The sequence below is a fragment of the Typopeltis vanoorti genome, chromosome 15 (genome assembly GCF_054136105.1).
Source record: "Typopeltis vanoorti isolate ZY-2024b chromosome 15, IOZ_Tvanoo_1.0, whole genome shotgun sequence".
NCBI lineage: Eukaryota > Metazoa > Arthropoda > Arachnida > Uropygi > Thelyphonidae > Typopeltis > Typopeltis vanoorti.
This window is the reverse complement of record NC_143563.1, coordinates 54,828,192-54,851,942: the sequence shown is the minus strand read 5'-3', so window position 1 is coordinate 54,851,942 and position 23,751 is coordinate 54,828,192. Positions and strand designations below refer to the sequence as shown.

General features: G+C 36.9%; 1 protein-coding gene across 2 annotated transcripts in view; it reads left to right on the top strand.

Annotated features, from left to right (window-relative positions):
- arx (asterix) overlaps nucleotides 1–23,751 on the top strand; it is a 296,423-nt gene that overhangs the window by 124,529 nt on the left and 148,143 nt on the right. For both annotated transcript variants that reach the window (XM_090404855.1, XM_090404856.1), the window contains one exon: nucleotides 16,808–16,865. In XM_090404855.1, the coding sequence (XP_090260981.1) occupies nucleotides 16,808–16,865 (58 nt within the window). The remainder of the gene's footprint in view (nucleotides 1–16,807; nucleotides 16,866–23,751) is intronic.

The window sequence follows — 23,751 nt, the reverse complement described above, 5'->3', positions numbered from 1 at the left end:
CAACTCGTTGCAAAGGTGGAGCAAGCTACCAATACTCCTGTCTCAGTATCTCCTATAATGCAAAACACATCTCCTTGCGGATATGTCTAATGTTATGCATTAAGGGAAGGGCCACTACCCAGACTAGTTTCGACCTTTATTGAGGTAGAATGGGAGTTCATGCCTTTCATCACTGGCCTCTTTAGATTTAAAAAAAAAGTTGTGCTGAGAGTCAGCTTGATAGTGAGAGAGGAGAAGAAAGATAGAGTGGATAGTAGTAGGTAGTTAAAAGAGGCCTCAGTCGATCCACCTGGCCTGACTTAAATGCCAGCACCAAGCAGATCTCCGACATTATCTCCCTCCATCCGTTCTCCTCCGCGTTCTCCGGCCAGCCACCTCTTCAGATGTCTGGCCGATGAAAGAAGTGAAAAAAAACAAATGCAGGAAGACACACATAAATTGAAAATCAAAAGAACTAGGATACACATAAACAGAAACAACAAAGGAGCTAGAACACGCATAAAGAGAACAACAAAAACAGAAACAACAAAGGAGCTAGAACACGCATAAAGAGAACAACAAAAGTCGGTGAATTAACACAAAAGTACTGCAAGAACGGGGGAAGAGCCTGGCCCGAGTGATGCAGCCCGCAAGGAGCTGCACCGCCTCGCTGTAAGCCTTCGCCGCTCGGGTTCTCAGGTCTGCCCCCTCCTATGTGGATTAAGCATGAACATACAAAAACAGAACCAAGAAACTTAGAAGGGGCTTTTTTTTTTATTATTTTTTTTTTTATGTCATATTTGCCCTGCTATCTCTTACCGCTTCCTCATAGTCTTTTACCACGTTTTCCATCACTGTGAGTACGTGTACTGACTCTTCATCATTAAGTTGCCATATTCTCTTCAAGCATTCATTCCATTCCGCTCGGCCGTAAGTGACTTTCCCAAACTTGAGCCATATTCTAAGACTCTCTAGCTCACCTTCACATTGCAAAGCCACGTCTCCCTTTTCCTGTACAGCTGTGTGGACTTTGTTTTTTATCTCGGGTTTATTCCTAAGATAGAATAGGATTCGTTCTGTTACATTCGAATATTCATATCGGGGTTCTTTTCTTTTTACCGGATTTGTAATGGCGTGAGAAGAACCGGTGTTTGTATCCTGTTTATTTCGTTTCATTTCTCCTTCTTCTTCCGGCGTGATGGGTCGTTTTGTTGTACTGGTGTTGATTTCCATTTCCTCTGTTTCTGTACTGTTATTGTTGCCTTCCGATTCATTGGTGTAAGATTTCATAGTGTTCTGTTTCTTTTTCTTCCTAATTCTCCCTTCTGCGTTCCTCCCAGTTATTGCCTGATTTCCTAATGTAGTCGTTGCGGTAACTGGCGGTTGGAGGGCTGGAAACTCTTCTGGTTCAGTTGTTCGTGGTTCGTTTACTGTTTGGCCGGTAGCTCGAGAGTCCTGTGTTGTGAGCTTAGGAATGGCTACTGCCGCAGGTGTTATGGAGCCTCCTGCTCTTTCTGCAAGGGTCCTATTAGGACAAATATCTATTTTATGGGATGTGTTCCCACATTTACGGCACGGTGACTCACATTGATTCAATGTGTGTTCTGTCGATAAGCAGTTGCGGCATGTGTTGTTTTTCGGGCAGTGAGCGCTAAGGTGACCCAAAGCGGTGCACCGAAAACATTGTTTTCTTACGCCTGGATAATTGACTATTACTCTTGCTGAGCCTAAAAAAATCAAGTTGGGGACCTCGGTTTTCATCTCGATTGAAATGCTCACTTCCCCTGATTTCCACTCTGGGATATCCGCGTCTTGTCCGAATGTTACGTTTCGGACAGTCCCCCACTTGGAGAAAATGGTTTTAATGATTTCCTCCCCTTTCTCTAGATATTCGAGTGGAAACCTGTCAATTTTTATGGATTTTAAAATACTTCCGACTAGGAAGGGTAGGTATTTTTTCCCTTCACATTCTACACCCTTAAGGAGCGTTTCTCTTGTTTCTATGTTGTTTGTTACTACTTGGAATCTACCCCCCCCCCCCCGTAAGGGGTAAGCCCATAAATACTTTCTGCTTTGACGACTTTGAGAAGAGCTCTCACAAATGTCGCTTTGTCGATGTTTGGGTCAATTTCGATCCCGAGAGTATGAACTCTTGGCAAGAATTTCGACATTGTTTAAAAGCAAATACCTTACCAACGGAATAGCAAATTTCAGTCCCCAAAAGGAAATACCCTAAAACGGACCTGCACCGATTGGAACGAGGCCCCAAAAAATAAAAACCAACAAAAGAAAAACTAGAAGGGTTCTTACCAAACAATACTGGAATAGGAGCTCTCTCTCGGGATCTGGTAACTGGCAACTGGAATCCAAAAGAAGACTGGAACATGGAGCTTTCTCTCGGGGCCGCTAAATCTGGAACTTGTCTCATCAGTGGGAGGTCTCATCAGTGAGTAGCCAGACCTAGTTCTCTTGGGCCTGGCTCCCACTGAAGAGACCCAGGTCTCTTCAGTGGGAGCCAGGCCCAAGCTGAGATACCAGGCAGAAGCATTCGCAGGTCATCTCTACCTATAGAAGTTGCCAAATGGTGTGCCACCCATTTTTAATAAATTACTCTGGATTTAGAGAAAGATGTTGAAAGTTTTTTTTCTTCACTTGGTTAGAATATAATAAATTTAGTTTCATCCTTTATCCAAGTGTGAGCAAACAAAGTTTGCGCCTGAAAGTATCTTCAGGACTGAGGTAAGGTGGTACACACCTTTGCAACTCGTTGCAAAGGTGGAGCAAGCCACCAATAATCCTGTCTCAGTATCTCCTATAATGCAAAACACATCTCCTTGCGGATATGTCTAATGTTATGCATTAAGGGAAGGGCCACTACCCAGACTAGTTTCGACCTTTATTGAGGTCTCTTCAGTGGGAGCCAGGCCCAAGCTGAGATACCAGGCAGAAGCATTCGCAGGTCATCTCTACCTATAGAAGTTGCCAAATGGTGTGCCACCCATTTTTAATAAATTACTCTGGATTTAGAGAAAGATGTTGAAAGTTTTTTTTCTTCACTTGGTTAGAATATAATAAATTTAGTTTCATCCTTTATCCAAGTGTGAGCAAACAAAGTTTGTGCCTGAAAGTATCTTCAGGACTGAGGTAAGGTGGTACACACCAGGGCAACTCGTTGCAAAGGTGGAGCAAGCTACCAATAATCCTGTCTCAGTATCTCCTATAATGCAAAACACATCTCCTTGCGGATATGTCTAATGTTATGCATTAAGGGAAGGGCCACTACCCAGACTAGTTTCGACCTTTATTGAGGTCCCTTCAGTGGGAGCCAGGCCCAAGCTGAGATACCAGGCAGAAGCATTCGCAGGTCATCTCTACCTATAGAAGTTGCCAAATGGTGTGCCACCCATTTTTAATAAATTACTCTGGATTCAGAGAAAGATGTTGAAAGTTTTTTTTCCTCCCTTGGTTAGAATATAATAAATTTAGTTTAATCCTTTATCCAAGTGTGAGCAAACAAAGTTTGGGCAACAACAAAGTGTACCACCTTACCTCAGTCCTGAAGATACTTTCAGGCGCAAACTTTGTTTGCTCACACTTGGATAAAGGATTAAACTAAATTTATTATATTCTAACCAAGTGAAGAAAAAAAAAACTTTCAACATCTTTCTCTAAATCCAGAGTAATTTATTAAAAATGGATGGCACACCATTTGGCAACTTCTATAGGTAGAGATGACCTGCGAATGCTTCTGCCTGGTATCTCAGCTTGGGCCTGGCTCCCACTGAAGAGACCTCAATAAAGGTCGAAACTAGTCTGGGTAGTGGCCCTTCCCTTAATGCATAACATTAGACATATCCGCAAGGAGATGTGTTTTGCATTATAGGAGATACTGAGACAGGAGTATTGGTAGCTTGCTCCATCTTTGCAACGAGTTGCCCTGGTGTGTACCACCTTACCTCAGTCCTGAAGATACTTTCAGGCGCAAACTTTGTTTGCTCACACTTGGATAAAGGATTAAACTAAATTTATTATATTCTAACCAAGTGAAGAAAAAAAACTTTGTGATCATATGAAAAAAAAAAAAATCTGCATACTGTGACAACACAGGCATAGTTCTTGCAGAAGTAACGGAAGTTTCAATTCACAATTTAAATCTGAATTATTTCAAACTTTTTCCAAGCAATTTGCCTATTATATCGTTGGCTAAAAAAAAAAAGTCTCAAATGTGAGTTTCGTGAAAAAAGCTGTATCGTTAGCACAAAAAATCCTGTTTTGTTGTGTGTGTGTTTTAAGGATACCATACCGTAGATGGTGATGTGACCGGACCTTCCAATGTGCATTGTTTCTATAAACAGAAAAAGGTAATGAACCATTTGGTAGTTATGTAGCTAATTTGTCTACGAAAGAAAGTGAAGCTTCCTTTCATAGATAAGTTCTCGACTAAGAAAGGAAACTTCACTTCCTTTTCTTAGAGGTCTGCTGGTCCTGGCAAGTGTCAGGACCAGCACTTCACACTCTGGATACTCCTTCACATAGGATTGAATGGAAGAAAATATTTATGTTGCAAAGAAATTACTGTAGATCTTGAGAGACTATTTTTAGAATCAACATCAGCTATGAAATACTCCCCAAACCTTCAATAAATGTAGCATTAATCTGCTTAAGATTTGGGAGACAGTCATTCCAAGACCGTAATTTAGATTCACTTCCCTGAAGTGAACTTCATAATTAACTTCGTTTTTTTTTTATCTCGCCCCTTGAGGGCACCTTGATAAGACATTGTTATGTTTCAGTCATGGTTTGAATTGTTTCTGCAATTTTAATTTGCATTCTGAAGATGCAGGTTTGAAATCGAGCAAAATCTTAACTATTTATTTTGTTCTTCTGACATATTTATTTTAGAACAAAAATACTTGAGGGAAGGTGACAATGGTGATAATCTTTAGTGTTAACTGACAGGGACATGCACAGCTCTGAACTGTTTAATATAGTCAGTGATGGCCATGATGTTAAAAAATATGAATACAATATCCATTTATCTCCTTGACATTGCTGAAAAACTGAGTGTTAGTCTCAAAATTTCATTTTTTTTTTTTTTTTTTTTTTTTTTTTTTTAAGCAGCATAAACCAGAATATTTTGGTTACTTAAGGTACAACTATTTATCTGTCTAAATTATTATTATTAGAATCATGAAAAAAACTTATGGCATTTTACTTGAAAACACACTCCTTCATGGGCTAATAAAAAAAATTTAGATGTAATTATTACTGATTGTGTGGTATTTACCTAAATGTCAATGTTTCCTTTAGTTTTGTACTATACTTTAATTGTTTCCATTCTGTTACTTCTGATACCCAAAAGTAATACTCAGTCATATCAATTCACTGCATCAAAATTTTATTACTGATTTTCAAATGCACTTTTGTGATGCATTCAAATTTTATGACCGACTACCTAAAATTAGTTTGAAGTTTTTTTTCACTTACTTGGTTATACTACAAATTAAATTAAATTTTTTTCACTTACTTGGTTATACTATAAATTAAAGATGCCAAGAAATTATATTCTTGGTTTAATCCTTCATCTAACTGTAAGCAAATAAAAATGCGCACATGAAGTAACATCAGGGCTAGTTATATATAGAGGCTAATGACTTCATGTTAATTGCCTTATATCCCATAATGCAAAGCACATCCTTATGAACATGTATAATGCTATGCATTATGGGAAGAGCCACCCAGACCAGTTTCGACCTCTATTGAGGTGAAAAAGTACAGGGGTACTCATCATAGGCCTCTAGTAGTTAGTATAGAGATGCAAGACAGGCTGATAGTATTAGGAGAAAAAAACGACAGACAGATAGTATGAGAGATAAAGAAAGGGCCTCAGCTCTTTTATATCATCATATAGCCAAAGACTATATGATGATATAAAAGTTTTCCTTTTTCACCAATCTCATGTACATGAACAATCAAAAGACCAATTGAAACTAAAGCACAAAGATGACTGATACCCAGGTGGTTAGCCTTATCTGAGTTAACCACATTTAGTTGGCCTTCTCTGCGTGGGATTGCTCTCCAGTCATCCCTGCAATTGACGATAAGATCACATTGAATTAAGAGCAGGGAACTATTTAAAAATTCTCTCATAGCAAAAATAGACAGAATTTTATCTCTCCCTGGTAAATATTGCATAATGTGGGTGGTCTTCACCATCTAGTCAAAAATTTCATATCACCTAGAATGCTTTTTTCTAAAATACAAAACTTGTTTGACTGAACAATAAAATTTCCATAATACAAGATTATAAGGCTTCATATTTATGAATTTAGGAACACAAAACACCCGTGTTGAAAAGATTATTTTACTGATTAATAATAAAATAATAACTTGACGTTTCGATCCCTGTATTGAGGTCATCATCAGAAGGATACATGTGTATAAGAACCAAGCTACATGCTGTTGCACTCTATACAGGTAAATTACATCTATGTTGTTAACTAATCTTTTTTCTTAGCCTGCCCTCTAGTGATAAAAAAAAATTTACCAATAAAAACTACAATAAACTTTCCTAAAGTCCTTGCGTACTAGGATTCTTCTGGAATTATACAGTTTATATTGTTATACTATACAAATTCTAGTATGTGATGACTTTAGTAGAGTTTATTGTAGTTTTTATTGGTAAATTTTTTTTTATCACTAGAGGGCAGGCTAAGAAAAAAGATTAGTTAACAACATAGATGTAATTTACCTGTATAGAGTGCAACAGCATGTAGCTTGGTTCTTATACACATGTATCCTGATGATGATGACCTCAATACAGGGATCGAAACGTCAAGTTATTATTTTATTATTAATCAGTAAAATAATCTTTTCAACACGTGTGTTTTGTGTCCCTAAATTCATAAATATGAATGCTGATCACCATGTAACCTTAAAAGCAAGATTATAAGGCATTTGGAAGTCATATTACTGGTTTTCAAATTCATGTTTCTTTCTAACCTTCCATAAATGGTATTTTAATTCGTTATTTGTAAAAATCAAAATTCTCTTCTCATTGCTGACAGGTGGTGGGTACTGCAAAAAATAACCTGTTCTTTTGTAAGTAATGGAATGCCAAACGCATTACATAATCTGTTCCAAATGCGCAGGGCAAGAGGGCAGCTGTAAAATGTATGTTCTACTGTTTCCAATCGGTAACAGATGTCACAGATTGGATCTCCAATGTTAAAGTAACTCCATTTGATGGTATTGACTGGAAGGTGGCCATATGCAATTCTTCAAGCAAGATTCCTCCTGATAGAGTATTCTTGGAACTTCAATAAGTTATGAAACTAAGTGTTATCAGTACCAAACTGTGAAAGTTTGTGGCAAAAGAGATTAAAGATTTCTTTATATCAAATTTTACTTTTTTTGTAATGGAAAGAATGTCAATGCCAGAGCTTTGTAGTAGTCTTAGAGTTAAGCACAGAGTGTTGTAGTATTCAGGAACAATCTCAGCTTTTGACCTTTATTTATAATCATTTACTCCAAACAAGGGAAGATGAAAACCCAGATAGTATAGAAGGTCTGCCCATATGTGATTTGTCTACAATATTTTATGGATTTTTGAAGCTGTATTTCTTAATATTAAGCAGAATTTTAAGACTGGAAGCTCAAATCTTCCATGCTTCTTTGATGGTTGAAGGAATTCCTTTGTAACTTCTTGGATCACCTAGACCAAAAAAATTGCACAGGCTTGCTATATAATTGCTTTTCTTCTGCTTCTGTGATGTCTCTAATATTTATTATGTAACTGAGCAGGAAAGATTATGGTTTTGAGTATTATAACTTTAGAAGAAAAGGAAAGTGGCCCTATTTTCCAGTCTAAGGTTGCAGAGTTCTTGTATACACGTTCCTGAACTGGCAATATCGGATAAGTGGAGAAGGGAATTCAAAGTATAATGAAGGATTAGGGAATAACCTCTTAGGGGTTATTCCAAAAGGAATGCCTCGAAGATCCCACTTTCCAAAAACTTTTGATTTTCTCTTTTCTGCATTAGTAGTTAATCCACTGATCTTGCTGAATTTTTCCAAAATACCAAAAAAGATTATCCTTCAAAGTGCCCACTATATCATCATTATATGCTAATACCTAATTTTTCTTCATAGTTGAAGAAACTGTTATTCCTTGCACAGCATGTGTATCATTAACTTCCTGTAAGAAAGGTTCAGGAACCAATGCAAAGAGCACTGGACTAAGAGGGCAACCTTGCTTGACTATTTTTCTAATTTTGGCCGGGTCTGACAGGAACCCAACTAGGAGGCAGGTAGTTGAATTGGCATAGGCTCCTTTGATAAAAGATAACAGCTTTTTACCTAGCCTAATTTGCTGGAGGATATGGAACAGAAAGGGATGTCAGACATTATCAAATACTTGAATAAGGTCTACTGATAGCACTGCAGTCAACTGCTTTTTTGTATTAACTAAGTGGATTAGATCGCATAGCAGAACCAGATATTATCAGCTGGCCTAGTTGGCCGTGTGGTTAGCTTATCTGCTCTCCAGCCCAAAGGCTGTAGGTTCGAATCCCGCCATGGACATGGATTGGATGATTGTGAAAATACTAGTGGTGGGGGTGGTAGATGGCATTGGTATAGATCACATATGGGCAACCTGCAGGCCGGATCCGGCCCTAATCTATTTCAGCGAAGTTTGTCTGATTCATGGTGTGTTCTACTAACTCACATTAAGCTGATGTCATATGACTTGCGTAAAACACACTATGTTTTCTCCAACCAAGGTCTCTTTCTCACCTTGACTAGCGGCGTGTGTGAACGTGTTACAATGTGTCAGTTCGGTACTTGCATTGGTGTTGTGCTTTGTTCAGTGCCTGCATTGATGTTATGTTCTGTTTGGTGGCTGCATCGATGTTGTGTTCTGTTCAGTGCCTGCGGTGTAGAAGACAGTTTTGTTTGACAGTTCTGAATATCGCTTATAAATTTGGGACAATATCAGGGGTTATTGAAAAAAAAAAAGTAGATGCAGAGAATCGTCAATTTCAAGACAACTGGACTGAGGATTATTATTTTATTCTATGTTTGTTGTGCAATGAATCCGTATCTGTCAACAAAGAATACAACTTGAAGAGACACTTTACTTCGAGATATGTGGATCACCCAAAAATTGATGGACAACTACGAAGAGATGAAATACAGAAGTTGAAGACTAACTTGGATACCCAGTAGCAAATGTTCAACAAGCAAAGAACGCAGCACCACAGCTTTGTGGTAAGCGAAAAAATCGCTAAGCATGCTAAGTCATTTGGTGAAGGAGAATTTATCAAAGAATGCCTGCTGGATGTTGCAAGTATAATATGTCCTGAAAAGAAAAAAGACTTCGAGAATATTCGTTTGTCGAGACGTACTATTGTCCGATGGATAGAAATTCTAGCTGATGATATTTAAAAGAGAAGATTTGCTAGATTGGAAGCATTTTCAATTGCTTTGGATGACAGCACCGATGCCTCCGATACAGCACAACTAGCAATGGAGGAGTTGATGTGTATTTCAACATCACAGAAGAATTATTGGCACTTCAGCCATTAAAAGGAACAGCTACCGGTGAAGATATATTTGAAACAGTCAACACAGTCTTCGAGAGCTTTGGGCTTAAATGGAGTTCACTATCTGGCATATGCGCTGATGGAGCCCCTGCAATGGTTGTTGCACAGAAGGGATTCATTGGAATAGTTCATGAAAGAGCAATAGAACTACAGGTCCATCTGGAAATTTTAACAAATTTTCACTGCATTATCCACCAACAAAATCTGTGTGCAAAATCGATTAAATTCACAAATGTTATGGAAGTTGTAGTAGCCAGAATTAACTTTATTAAGTCATGTGCACTTAATCACCGCCAATTTAAGGAGTATTTGGCAGACCTATTTTCGGATTATGAAGATATGTCTTATTATTGTGAAGTGAGATGGTTGAGTAAAGGTAAAATGTTAAAACGATTTTATGAGATGAGACAAGACATTGCAGATTTTATTGACATAAAAGGAAACACAAATAACCAAGTAAAAGAATATGAGTGGGTGTGTGATTTAGCATTCCTTGTAGATGTCACCGGATACCTAAATGAACTGAATCTTAAATTTCAAAAACAAGGACAATTGGTTCATGAACTGCATGGACATGTCAAAGCTTTTTGTAATAAACTAAGATTGTTGGAAAGTCAGATAAGAGCTAAAAATTGTTATCATTTTCCTACTCTAGCAGCTCATAAAAATATCCCTTATGGAGATGAACTGAAGGCACTTATAGAGCAATTTGATACAAGGTTTGCCAACTTCAAAAACAAAGACTCCACATTCATTATATTTGCTCGTCCGACGAATGCTGATGTAAATAATGTGCCAGAAAACTTATAGATGGAACTTATTGAGTTTCAGGTTGATTTAGTGCTAAAGAGCCTGTGTAGCTCAGTGGATGTGGCGTTTGCATACCACCGCGCTTGGCCGCACGAAGGAAGTCTTGGTTTCGAGTCTAGTCGGCGACTAGAGGAAATTTTTCTAAGCCTTTTTTTCGACCGGTTCCCAAGTTAGTCGATCTCTGGCACGGGCAAGCAGGTTTTTCCTCCTGGAAACTCGGGTTTTTCGTCCTGTAAACTCAAGAAAATCGACCGTAGAACCCACATTATTTCAGACATTAAATATATTGTGTTAGGGTTAGGGACCACGAGATGGCAGCACATTTGAGCCGTCTCTCTTCACTGGTACCGCTTAATTAGTGATAGCCTTGGGCCATCTGTCTCTGATTGGTACCAGTGGAGATTGAACTGCCCACTCAGTCTCAAAAAGTTAGATAGGGCTAAATGGCCTCGCCTACTCCCGTTTACGGAATAATAAAAAAAAAAAAAAAGGCATTAGCTGATTTTTTTTTTTTTTAATTTTTTTAGTGCTAAAATCACAATTTAACAACATTGCTTTGATAGATTTTTATAAATTTTATTTGGTGGAAGAAAAATGTACAAATTTACATACCTTTCAAGAAAAATCATTTGTCTTTTCAGCAGCACATATATGTGTGAACAGTTTTTTTTCGAGGATGAAATACAATAAATCAAAAATTCGGACAAGAATGACGGACGAAAACCTCAAAAATTCTATGCGATTGTCCTTAAGTAATATTAACGTCAATATTGATAGTCTCGTAGTTGAAGTACAAGGCCAATCTTCACATTAAATTGTTATGTTGTTCATTATATTATAAAATTTATGTAGAGCTTTATACCAAAGCATTATATTATAAATAAATGAAATATGAAGTAGCAACTTGTTTTAATTCATTTATTATTAATTTATTTTATTTAATAATTTGGTCCGGCCCTTGACTCGGAGACAGAATGATAATTTGGCCCCCGAACTAGGAAAGGTTGCCCATGCCTGGTATAGATGATGATGATGGTTGTTGCGGTTCATTGTAGTTGACAGATTGAGTGGTGGAGACAAAGTTGTAGAGTAGGTCCTCTCCCTCAATGAGTCTTTGGACTCCCTGGAGGTGTGACAAAATAATAATTATCAACTGCTTGAGGAAGGTCTACTGATAGCACTGCCATTGACTGCTTTTTCGTATTAACTAAGTGGATTAGATCACGTAACAGAAACAGATTAGATTCTACTGCTCAGCCCTGGAACTCCATACCCCTGTGTGCTTTTAATTATATTATTATTATTATTATTGTTCCGGGAAACTCCAAGGAGTCGACAGACTCATCGAGGGAGGCCCTAACATCATGTCAAGAACAACTATTCAACATTCACACAGTATCTATCATATCTTGCCTTGAACTCATTCACGGTCGTAGCACCCACAACAGACTCTGGAAGCTTATTCCACTCATTTACCACTCTCCAAGTAAAGAACCTAGCTCTAACACCCTTGTTCAACCACGCTCTTGCCCAGCTTCCATACATGGCCCCTATTCCTCCCACCACCAGTCATATTTTCAAAAATATCTTCTGGATCAATCTTATAAAAACCCTTCAGTAATTTGAATGTCTCAATCATATCACCCCTCCTTCGCCTATCGTCCAATTTCTGCAACCCACAAATCTTCAACCTATTCTCATAAGGTTCATTCCACAGACCTGCTATCATCCTGGTCACTCGTCTCTGGACCCTCTCCACTTCCTCCCCATCACGAAGAATTATGTATCTCATTTTCACTTTGAGCCTGTTATTGATAATGCAGAAAAATATCTTGTAGTCAGTATTAGTTAGAGAAATAGGTCTCTAGCTGCTGATTAAGGTGTGATCTCTATTAGGTTTTGGCATGAGGACAATATGTCTTGCTACAAATTCACTTGGTATGTGTCCTGACAAGAGAAAAGAATTAAATAGTATAACTAGAATGGGAAGAATAAAATCCCAGGCCTGGCAGTAAAGTTCTATCCCTAGACCATCAGGTCCTGGGGATTTTCTTGTCTGGCATTCTTTATAGGCTCTGGTTACTTCAGATGCTATAATGGGTCAGTCAAGCCCATCTTAGATATGAACAGGAAAGCCATTAATGTTCCAAGAGTTATAATTTCCAACAGTATTGTTGTTTTCAAACAGATTTTTGTAGTGTTTTTGAAAGAATTTGAGGATGTGTTGAGTGGTGGACATGTCTTCATCATCAACACAGATTTGAGTGATATTCCTTTCTTTGCCGAATTTAATGAATTGTCTATTGAAGAATGCAGCTGAAGTGCTATCTGCTAAGTGCCGCTATATTTTCTTGTTTTAAAATTCCTTTCTTCTACTTGTTTCTGCCTTTCCACTTCTATCTATGTATCAGTAGGAGCCAGACCTCGAAATGATACCAAGGTTGAAGTAATGCAGAAGTCATATTTCCATAGACAAGTAGTCAAAAGGTGTCATAACTTATTATTAAAATGCTCTGGATCAGACTAAGATGTTTGAAATTTTTTCACTTGGTTATACTATTAATTAAAGATCCCAAGAAATTATATTCTTGGTTTAATCCTTTATCCAAGTGTAAGCAAAAAAAGTTTTTGCCTGAAGTATTTTCAGGACTGGGCAACTCGTATATAGAGGCTAATGATTTCACATCACTTGCCTTAGTATCCCATAATGCGAAACACATATCCTTATGAGTATATATAATGCTATGCATTATGGGAAGGGTCACTACCCAGACTTTTCACTTGGTTATATATAAATTAAAGATACCAAGAAATTATATACTTGGTTTAATCCTTTATCCAAGTGTAAGCTAACAAAGTTTGCTTACACTTGGATAAACTGAAACTTTATCCAAGTATTTTGTTTGTAGCTTTGCTTATACTTGGATAAAGGATTAAACCAAGTACAGTCATACCCCGAAGTTACACAGTAGGTGGGACCAACAAAAAGCACGTAAGTCGAATTCGCATAACTTGGGTATAATTTTGCATACAAACATACAAAATATTAGTTAATTGGGACCAAAGGTTTACAAAAACACCTATATTTTTTAAGGAATATAATCATAATTGTAGTTTTTCGTACATAAAAATAAAGAAAGTTATTTCATTGTCAATGGTTTTATAAAATCTAATAGATTCGTCTGACGGCATAATGTCTTTTTCCTGTCACCCAAATTTCTTCATTGCAAGCTAATGATTTTTTTTATTCCTTACCTTGTGGCTACAATTCGTTCCTCGTTAGAATCTATGTCCTCCAAAATCTGTAAACCTTTCTTTTACGATTGTTCTTACTGTGGATTCCTGTAGATCAAACTTCTTTGCTAGCTTACAAATTTTCATTCTACCTTCAAAATCCTTAATAATGTTGAGTTTTGTTTCCAAAGTCAATGTTTTTCTTTTCTTGTTAGCTGTAGAAGAATTGGACTTGCTTCCTTTGGATGACATTATTATTTTTTATGTGATAAAATTTTTTTCAAGACCATAACATTAAACAATCGCAAGGTTTGTAGACTATAAAAATCGTGTATGAATGGAGCATGCGCAAAACACATCAGTGCTTGTTCACAGCATGTGCAACACTGGTGAATGCGGCCGGCGCCGGAAAGATATGACTAGTGGTGAGGCGTGAAGCGGGACGGGAATACGTACATATAAGAAACCGCGTAACTCCAGATTTGTGTAAGTCAGGGTATGACTGTATATAATTTCTTGGTATCTTTAATTTATAGTATAACCAAGTGAAAAAACTTCCAATAACATCACGACTGGGCTACTTGTATATAGAGGCTAATGACTTCACATTAATTGCCTTAGTAGCCCAGTCGTGTTGTTACTTCACATGCAAATTTTTATTTGTTTACACTTGAATAAAAGATTAAACCGAGAATATAATTTCTTGTCATCTTTCATGTATAGTATAACTAAGTGGAAAAAACTTCAAACATCTTACTCTGATCCAGAGTATTTTAATAATAAGGTGTGTGACACCTTTTGAGTATTTGTATAATGAAATATGACTTCTGCATTACTTCAACCTTGGTATCATTCCTGATCTGGTTCCCACTGATGAGGCCTCAAAGTTCAAAACTGGTCTGGGTAGTGGCATTATTTACATTCTCTCTATTCATTTAATATTAATATATATATATATATATATATATATATATATATATATATATATATATATATATATATATATATACACACACACGTACACGTGGGCTGTTCAATAAGTAATAAGATTAATTTTACTGTGGCGAAACCACTCATCACAATATTAATTTCTGTGAAATAAAGAAATGTTACTGTCTGTATTAACAAAAGAGGTTGATAGATGGCGTATACGGGCTGATGTGCCAGAGTGTCACGTGACTAAACATGATATGCGAAGCTTTCCACAATGAAGCAGTGTCGAGGGCAAGTGTTTTTCGCTGGCATTAAACTTTTAAGGAAGGAAGGCAAAATGTGGAAGAGCTTGAACGTGAGGTAAGACCTTCAACGTCCATCACAGAGACAATGATCAACACAGCAGCAATTATCATCAAGCACGTCAAAAGGAAGCGTCCATTGCTGAAGAATGGCTTCTTACTGCACCACGATAATGCAAGGCCACATACACACATATTGCTGGTTGTGTAGTGGAAGTTTTGCAGAAGAACAACACAGATATCCTACCACACCCTCCATACAGTCCTGATCTCGCAACGTGCAATTTCTGGCTGTTTCCTCAGCTCAAGAAACCACTAAGAGGCCGCCATTTTGAAAGCAACAAAGCATGTGTAAAAGCTTCAGAGGCGGTTTTGAAAGAACTCTCAAAAAACGGACTTTCACATGTGTTTAAGAAGTGGATGCAACGTTGGGACAAATGCATCACGTCTCACGGTAGTTACTTCGAAAAAGACCATGTAAATGATGATGATTAAAGGTAATCTGTTTTCTGTATAAATATAGTCTTATTACTTATTGAACAGCCTACGTATAAACCCAAATTTCTTAATTTGGGAATTTTTAATTCCTTGATTTTGATTTTCCAACCTATGATATAAAACTGAGATCGAGTTCTTTATTCATCAATTTAAAAAAAAAAATAGGGATCATCTTGCACTGATCCAGAGGACTAGTGTATAAATGGAGTATAATCTAAAAATAAATTGAAAGCAGATTGAATAAATCACCTTGCCCTACATGAAACAGTTATATGAACCAGCTGGAGATCTATTAAAGATGAAAACATATTGGAGATAAATCAGAATGTATATAGTTCAAGTGGGATAATATTGAAATGGGACAGGTGTAGGTCGAAGAAGCATTAAAGAAATTGAAGAATGGAGTATCCTGTGGATAAATGAGTTTTCCATTTTATGTTTGAAAAAATAAGTATTCAAAAATAAGATGTTATTAACTGGGTCATATTTTGCTTAATTTTAAACCAGCATCTTCAAAGTACAACCTCAACCTTGGCTTTGAAATTATAATTCAAATGGTCATGGACAAAAAAACTGTAGTCCTAACTTGGTTCACTCTAACATTGAATAAATAGAAGTTTTTACTGTTATTGGGTTGGAGTTGATCTTAAAATGATCGGCTTTCAAATTTTAGCAAACAAATGCAGCCATACATGATAAGGTTAGTAGACTTTCTTTGCTATTATTGACTAATAACAGTTACATTTTTGTGCATTAGTTTTCTTTTATCTGATCCACAGGATAAAATGGATTCAAAGAAGAAAATAGTAGAAAAGTGTTCTTCCTTTGAACTGAAGAAAAGTAAACGTGCTATGTAAAAGTTGGTACAGGTTGGTGAGACTTGAATCAGATTTTCCAAATCTAGAAATGCCTATTCATGCATTTTTGGATTTGGAGAGAAAAAAAATAAATAAAAAATAAAGCCTCTGATAGTGTTTGAGTAAATGTTGGGGAAAGTAATAGAAGGATTACTGAAGCATAAATATTTTGTATCTCCTATCTTTCTTCTTAAGTAGCTTCTCCAATTTGGAGGTTAGCAATCATGGTATGCCAGTGTGTCTGTTCCTCTGCCACCCATTTTATCTCGTAATAGCTCTCTCTCTCTATAAACTATCCATTTCTTTACATCACCCAAGAAGCTTTTGGTCTCTTTCTTCTTTTGTCTTGATTCATTTGTTGGGGTCTTCTTTCCTTTCAATGTGCTATATTATTCTTAAAGTCTTGGTGTCAATGTAATTTAGCTGTATTCCACTTGAATGTTCTAAACCTTAGTGCCTGACTTCAAAAATTCTGCAATCATAACCATTTATAATTTTATATTAAATAAAAGTTAATGTTGGAAATATAATATTGCTATGTCATATGAAATAATTTATATATCTCCTTTTATATTACTATTAAATTTAGGCCCAAGAATGAACAGCAGAAGCTTGCTTCATTAAGACAACCGAAAGCAGAACCAGAGGTAATGCACATACATTCAAATATTTGATGCATAGAACTAAAATCAGTGTATTGTACGAGAATGCAATTTCTATACCTTCTACCTTTCTCCTCCCTTTCTTTTATCATCTTGTTCTTGATTCACTATGAGAAAGCAATTAAAGAATTCTTTTTCCATCATCACTATCATTTTCTGACATATACCCTCTAGGGGTGCTGAATATTATGAGAGCTCAGCATATAGGTGATTGAATTTATTAGGTCCATAAATGTGGTAGTTTCTTATGTCGATGTTGTCTAAAATATACTTCTAACTACATCATTGAATCTAAGCTGTATCGCTTGTTCTTTTCCCTGTCCTTCAATCCCTCTTGCTAATCTTTATCTCCCATTTTTGTTCAAAGTTCTACAAATATCTCTGATCCAGATTATGTTATTAATATGGGGATACATTATTCTTTACCTTATCTTGAATTCATTCATGCTATCTGCACTCATTTTCCAAAGAAAGCTATTCCAATCACACATTGCTCTGTGAGAGAAAAATCTAGCTCTCACTCCTTTCTTGACTGCATTCACCCTCATCTTTAATGGATGTTGTCTTCTCACCTTGCATAAAATGAAAAATTCCATCCATAGGTATCCTGTATGGCCCTTTCAGAAGTTGTTTGAAGATCTGTCATATCGTCTTTCTCCTCTTTGCTAGTATCTGCAGTCTTTGAATTCTCAGTATTTCTGCATAATCTATATTCCACAGTCCTGCCAACTTTAGTACACTCTTTTGCAAGCTCTGGCTGCAATTACATTATCTTGGAAAGCAGGAGACTAGATATGTGTACAGTAGTCTAGTTGAGGTTGTATCAAAGTCCTTGTAAAAAAAAATGGAGAGTCAAAATGACCTCCAAGTCATCAGTTAACACATGTGACATTGTTTTCTATGAAACATTTATCTTTTGCAACATCACTTTCTGCTCTTACAGGATTATGGAGGCATGCCTTTCTGTTCTTACAGCGGCATGCCTTCACAGCCCTCACAAGGTGTTGCATCCTAACGCAGTGTGGTTGACCTGTTCTTTGGCAGTCAGATATCGCTTCTGTATCATTATAATGGTTAATAGTGCAATACACAAACATCTGACTGGTCTTGAGCATTTTTAGTGTTGAAAATAACAGGTGGCTACATTCCAACCTTGCAAATTGCTATTACAGCTACACAGTTATAATCTCTCCACTGCATGTTAACTCATACAGTTAGACAACTCACATTCAGTTTTTTTCCTTTCCTTCAACATGAGTGCATACAATTTACTATTGAAATTGAAAATCACAACCTGAGGGAAGACGTGTGACATGTCTTCCCTCAGGCTGTCTATCCTTCACCGTTTACCACAAACCTACACATACCGGCCAATATATACATGCTAACTCCAGTCACACCCCTTTGCAAAAATTTGGAGTCATTGACACCCTCTAAAACAGAGCTGTAACAATTGCACTAATGAACAATCTCTTAAACAAGAATTAAAAATTATTAGCAATATATATAAATAATGTCTATAGCAAAAATACTATTAATAAAGTTCTTCATAAAACTTCATCAAAAACTAATATAGATAGCTATCCCATACATTAAAGGGTTATCAGAAAAAATTAATAGACTCCTACACCATTATAATCTTAATGCCACTTTTAAATCACCTTTAAAATTAAAAAACATACCCCCCCTCCCATTGTCACATCCTGGAGTTTATTGCATCTATTGCACCTGTAACTTACCTTATATTGGAGAAACTGGATGTTCAATCCCTATCCATAAAAAAGAGCACAAATGACACATTAAATTTAACAATTTTGGTGAAGCAGGCCTCTCAGATCATGCTCTTAACACCCTACACCATATTGATTGAAAAAGTACTTGCTTGTTACATCATATAAAAACCTGGTAGGAAAAGAAATTTAAAGAAACCTGTGAAATTCTGATTAACCATCCTAATCTTAAAAATAATGATGGCATAAAAATCCCAAGAATTTGGATGGCACACATTCATCCCACTTAGTTTCCAGCAAACCTTGACTTTAGGACAATAAGCAATTTTTTAACTTTTATTGCCCACTATCCATACCAGTTGGTTGTAATTTATACGTATGATTATATAGGTAATCTTTTATTTCATTTATTATTTATTAATTTTTTCCATTTTGTAACATGTCGCCCTCCAGCTTAATTTAATTTTGTAACCTAGTAAATAACAATAATAATAATAACAGGACTACCTTTGACGTAGTGAGTTTTTTTTTTCCACCAGAGGTCAGGCCAATAGTTGGAACAGTTAGTCAGTAACTTGAGCATGCCATGTAGATTGTAGTGCAGCTTGTTTTTTTGTATACATGTGTATACTCCAGATGATGACCTTAATGTGGAGGTCAAAACATTGAGTGTTTATTTTGGTTTATATTAAACTAAAGTTTTAGTCTAATATGGTAGTTTCTATAATTTTCATGATGTATGCTGTTTTATTTCCTTTTTTATATGGGTACTATGAGAGCTCTACTCCAATCATCTGGAATTCATCCCTTTGTCCAGGCCTTCTGAACTATGCAATGCAGCCACTGTAAAACTTTTATACTTCCATACTTGTGCATTTCTGGTTGAATATCATCTACTCCCACTGCCTTTCCACATTTCAGGCTTTTGATGGCTTTTTCTACTTCAAGTATGGATATGTATTCCTGATTGAGTGTTTTTTTACTACTGTGCTGTCACTGATTGTTTTGTTTAGCAATTTTTCAAAATAATCAGTGACAGCATATCATCCACCAATTGGTGAGAGTGACCATGAGGTGATTACCTGGGTGGTTGCCAGCAGTGTGAGGATCTCTGTGAGAAAAGGGTATATGTGGAACTACAATGGGGGTGATTATGAAGAGCTCAAGAGACAGCTTGTGGGCGTAGCATGGAATGAGGAGTTAGCTGGAAAAGAGATCAGTGCAGCTTGGGGGATTTTCAAAAACTGTTTAGTAGATGCAATGTCTAAATGTATTCCAAGGGTGAGAAGGTTAAATGAAGTGGATGTGAGATGGATGAATAAAGAGATTAAGCATGCGATACAGAGAAAAAGGGCATTGTGGAGGCAGCATAAGAGAAGTGGAAATAACCAATTCCATGAGGTCTACAAAGACCAAGCAAGGAGGGTGACTTGTTTGGTTAGGGTAGCTAAAGAGAGGTATGAAGCCAAAAAAGAATCCTAAGGAATTCTTTCGATATGTAGCTAGCAAAAGAAAGAATAATTATGGAAGGATGACATTGATTGGAGAAAATGGTATAAAGACAGCTGATGCAGAATGTGTGGTGGAGATACTTAATGAGCAGTTCATAAAGATCTTTCAATCTTGTGAATGTGACTTCATGGAGGGATTGAGAGCAGTTAATGATGGGGAGGAGAAACTGACTGTAGGTGAGCAAGAGGTGTATGAAGAGTTGAGTAAACTAGATGTTAATAAGGCTGTGGGACTTGATAATATATCACCACGTATTCTTAAAGAATGTGCCAGGGAGTTGACATCTGCCTTGACATTTTTTTAATATGAGTCTTGCACTCTGTCAAGTTCCTAAGGAGGGCAAGATTGTGCCACTTCATAAAGGAGGTGATCGAACTCAAGCATCAAACTATAGGCCTATCTGTGTGTCAGGTGTTGTGATTTAAGTTGTTGGAGAAGCTTGTGAGAACTAGGATCCAGAGTTGGGTTGATAACAATGGTATTATCTTTGATGGACAGCATGGATTTGCTAAAGGGAGGTCATGTTTTAGTAATCTATCAAACTAGAACAGATGGGGTTGGATATTAGATTGGTGCATTAGGTTGGAGACTGGCTATCTGATAGGTATCAACAAGTTGTGTATGGGGGAGCAATATCCAGGAAAAGGAAAGTCACTAGTGGAGTGCCTCAGGGGTCTGTTTTAGATCCATTGCTGTTTAACTTGTATATATTAATGATATAGGTGAAGATTTGATGGAGATATTTAGTTGTTTGCAGATGATGCAAAGTTGGGACAAAGCATGAAGTGTAGTGAAGATATTGTGGCCTTACAGGAAGACTTGAATAGATTGAGCGATTGGGCACAGAAATGGGGATGTGAGTTCAATGTTGCTAAATATAAGGTTTTAAAATTTAGAAAACAAAGATGGGATGCAGAATTTATGCATGGTGAGAATATATTGTTAGAGGTAGAGGAAATAAGAGATCTGGGGGTGATAGTGGATAAGGATCTAAAATTTAGGGGACACATCGCCAGAATTGTGAAGACAACACAAAGGCTTCTGGGAATGATGCAAAGGACACTGACGTGTAGAAGTAGGGAGATTCTTGTTCCGTTGTATAAGGCTTTGATTAGGCCACACATGGACTATTGTGCCCAGATTTGTTCAACGGATTTTCAGAAGGATGAAGAGATGTTGGAAAGGGTCCAAAGGAGACTGACTAAGGTAGTTTCTGACCTTTGGAATGTCGAGTATGAGGAAAGATTGAGAAGATATAATTTGCAGAGTCTGGTGGACAGCAGGAAGAGGGGAGATATGATAGAGACCTACAAGTTGGTAAGGGGTTGTTATAGGATCAATGCTGGAGAAGTTTTACAGAGAATAGCGGGAGATCAGGGAGAACCAGAGGTCGACCCTGGAAACTGTATAAAGAGGGTGTGAGTAGGGGAGTGAGAGGCAGGTTTTTTTCGTGCAGAGTTGTGAATGATTGGAATGCCTTTCCTGAGAATGTGGTGTCTGCAAAGAGTTTGAATGAGTTTAAAACACGGTATGCTGAGCTGTGTGTGTGCATATGATAAAAGGACCTCCCAGATGAGTCTTTGACTCCATAAGGTCTTGGGGTGGTAATAATAATAATTAATCAATACATTAAGAATATCTTTTTCACCAGTTTTCATATCAACTTTATCATCTGTAATTCCTTTTACAGAACTCTTTCCTCCATTTCTGAGCTTTTTCAACAGCCTCTAGAATATTTTGCCATCTTCTTGATATTTATTTTCTATGTTCTTACCAAAGTCTTCCCATGACTTTTGTTTATTTAGCTTTTTTTACACAGTGTTTAGCTTTCTTACATATGTCTCTGCATTCTCTAAGAGCACATGCTGACTTATTTGCTAGGAGCTTTTGACTGCTTTATTCTTTTCCTTCACTGCCTATTTAACTTCCTGTGTCCACCATGGAGTTCTGATTTTTCAATCCTTGCAGACAACCTCACCAGATGCCTCTGGCTGAATCAATCAGTGTTTTTTTCAGGGCTTGCCACCGAATCTCCAAGGTTTGGTTCCTGTTCTTAAACTATTTCATTTTTTCATGAATAATGTTTTTGTATTTTAGTCTACAGTTCACATCTTAGAGTGCTCAACTTTTGTTCCCTTTAAAACTTCCTTACATGTTTTTCTTTTCAATATGAAATTCATTTTTAAGACTAAATGATGATCACTTAAAATTTCAAATCCTTTGTACACTCTAATGTCCTGCACCAGGGAGAAAACATCACTGAACAATAACATAGTCAATGAGACTTTTCTTATTCTTTGCCTCTTCTCTCCATGTGAATTTATGCATATTTTTATATTGGAACATTGTGTTAGTAATAACCAGTCCATGTTCTGAGCAGAAATTCAACAGGTATTTGACATTATTATTAGCTTTGCTCTTTTCTCCAAATTTTCCCAAAATATTTTTGTATGTCTGACAATCATTTCCTACTCTGCTATTCAGATCCCCTACAAGGACCAACTTTTCCTTTTTCATTGTGTCAGTTGCTTTTTCTAAAGCATCAAAAAATTCCTCCATTTCTATCTTAGTAGAACCTTTTGTGGGAGCATAGGCACAAATAAGTCTCATTGTCCAATTCCCCATTCTGATATTATCCCACATCCCTCTACTTGAGACTGCCTGCCATTCAAGAAGATTAGCCTTGTGTTTTGTGTTCAATACTATAGCTACACCCTCTTTTCCCTAAATGCCAATGCCTGAATATAACATTTTGTATTTATTGCTCAGAAAAATCTCACCAGATTTTATCTTTTTTGTTTCAGTTACCCTATTATGTCGATCTGGTACTTATCTAATTCCTCATCTAGCTCCATTTCTCTGCCATTCAGGCTTCTTATGTTGATAGTACCGAACTTTAACTCTGGTGATGTTGAGTTGGGGTGTGTTTCAGTTGCAGTAGCTGACTTTTTTGCTGTTTGCCCTTTTTCCCCCTTGCAAAAACAACAGGGACCTTGTTTAACTGGGTGATGCCTCAGCCGGCATGAAATTCTGTCATGTTGTACCATCATTTTATATTCTGGTTTAAGCCAATAAGAATACAATTTGGTTGGCTAAATCCCAAATCGTCAGCCCATCCTCGTTCATTCAGTATTCAGGTAGATACCTAACAGGGTGCACCATGAGAAGGTGAGGATCTGACATTTAAGTCAGAAGCCCTAGTTGGTTCTCTGCATCCCTTTAACCCTTTGACATATAAATTATCTTTAAAGTTGGAACAGATCAAACCACTATTTATTTAATTCATGTGATTTATTTCATTAGTTGTTACCTTATTATAAAGAATATTAATAATTTTGCACGGTATGATACTTTTCGAAGCACTTAGGTAAATGTAACGGTATCAAACATTTTTTACATTGCCATTTAGTCTCACTTCTTACATTATGCTTGGCACATACATGGCATCTCTTTGCTGGATGTTGCTTTTTATCAGTAGGGATATGTGTTCAGGGAAATGTGCCCAATTTTTTGCCTGCAGTCTAATTGGGCAGTCCTTTTGCGATGGACATCCAGGGGTACTATAATTGTGCAAAGATATATTTGACAACATATCTTCTACTACGTTCAAACGGAAATTGACTATTGTT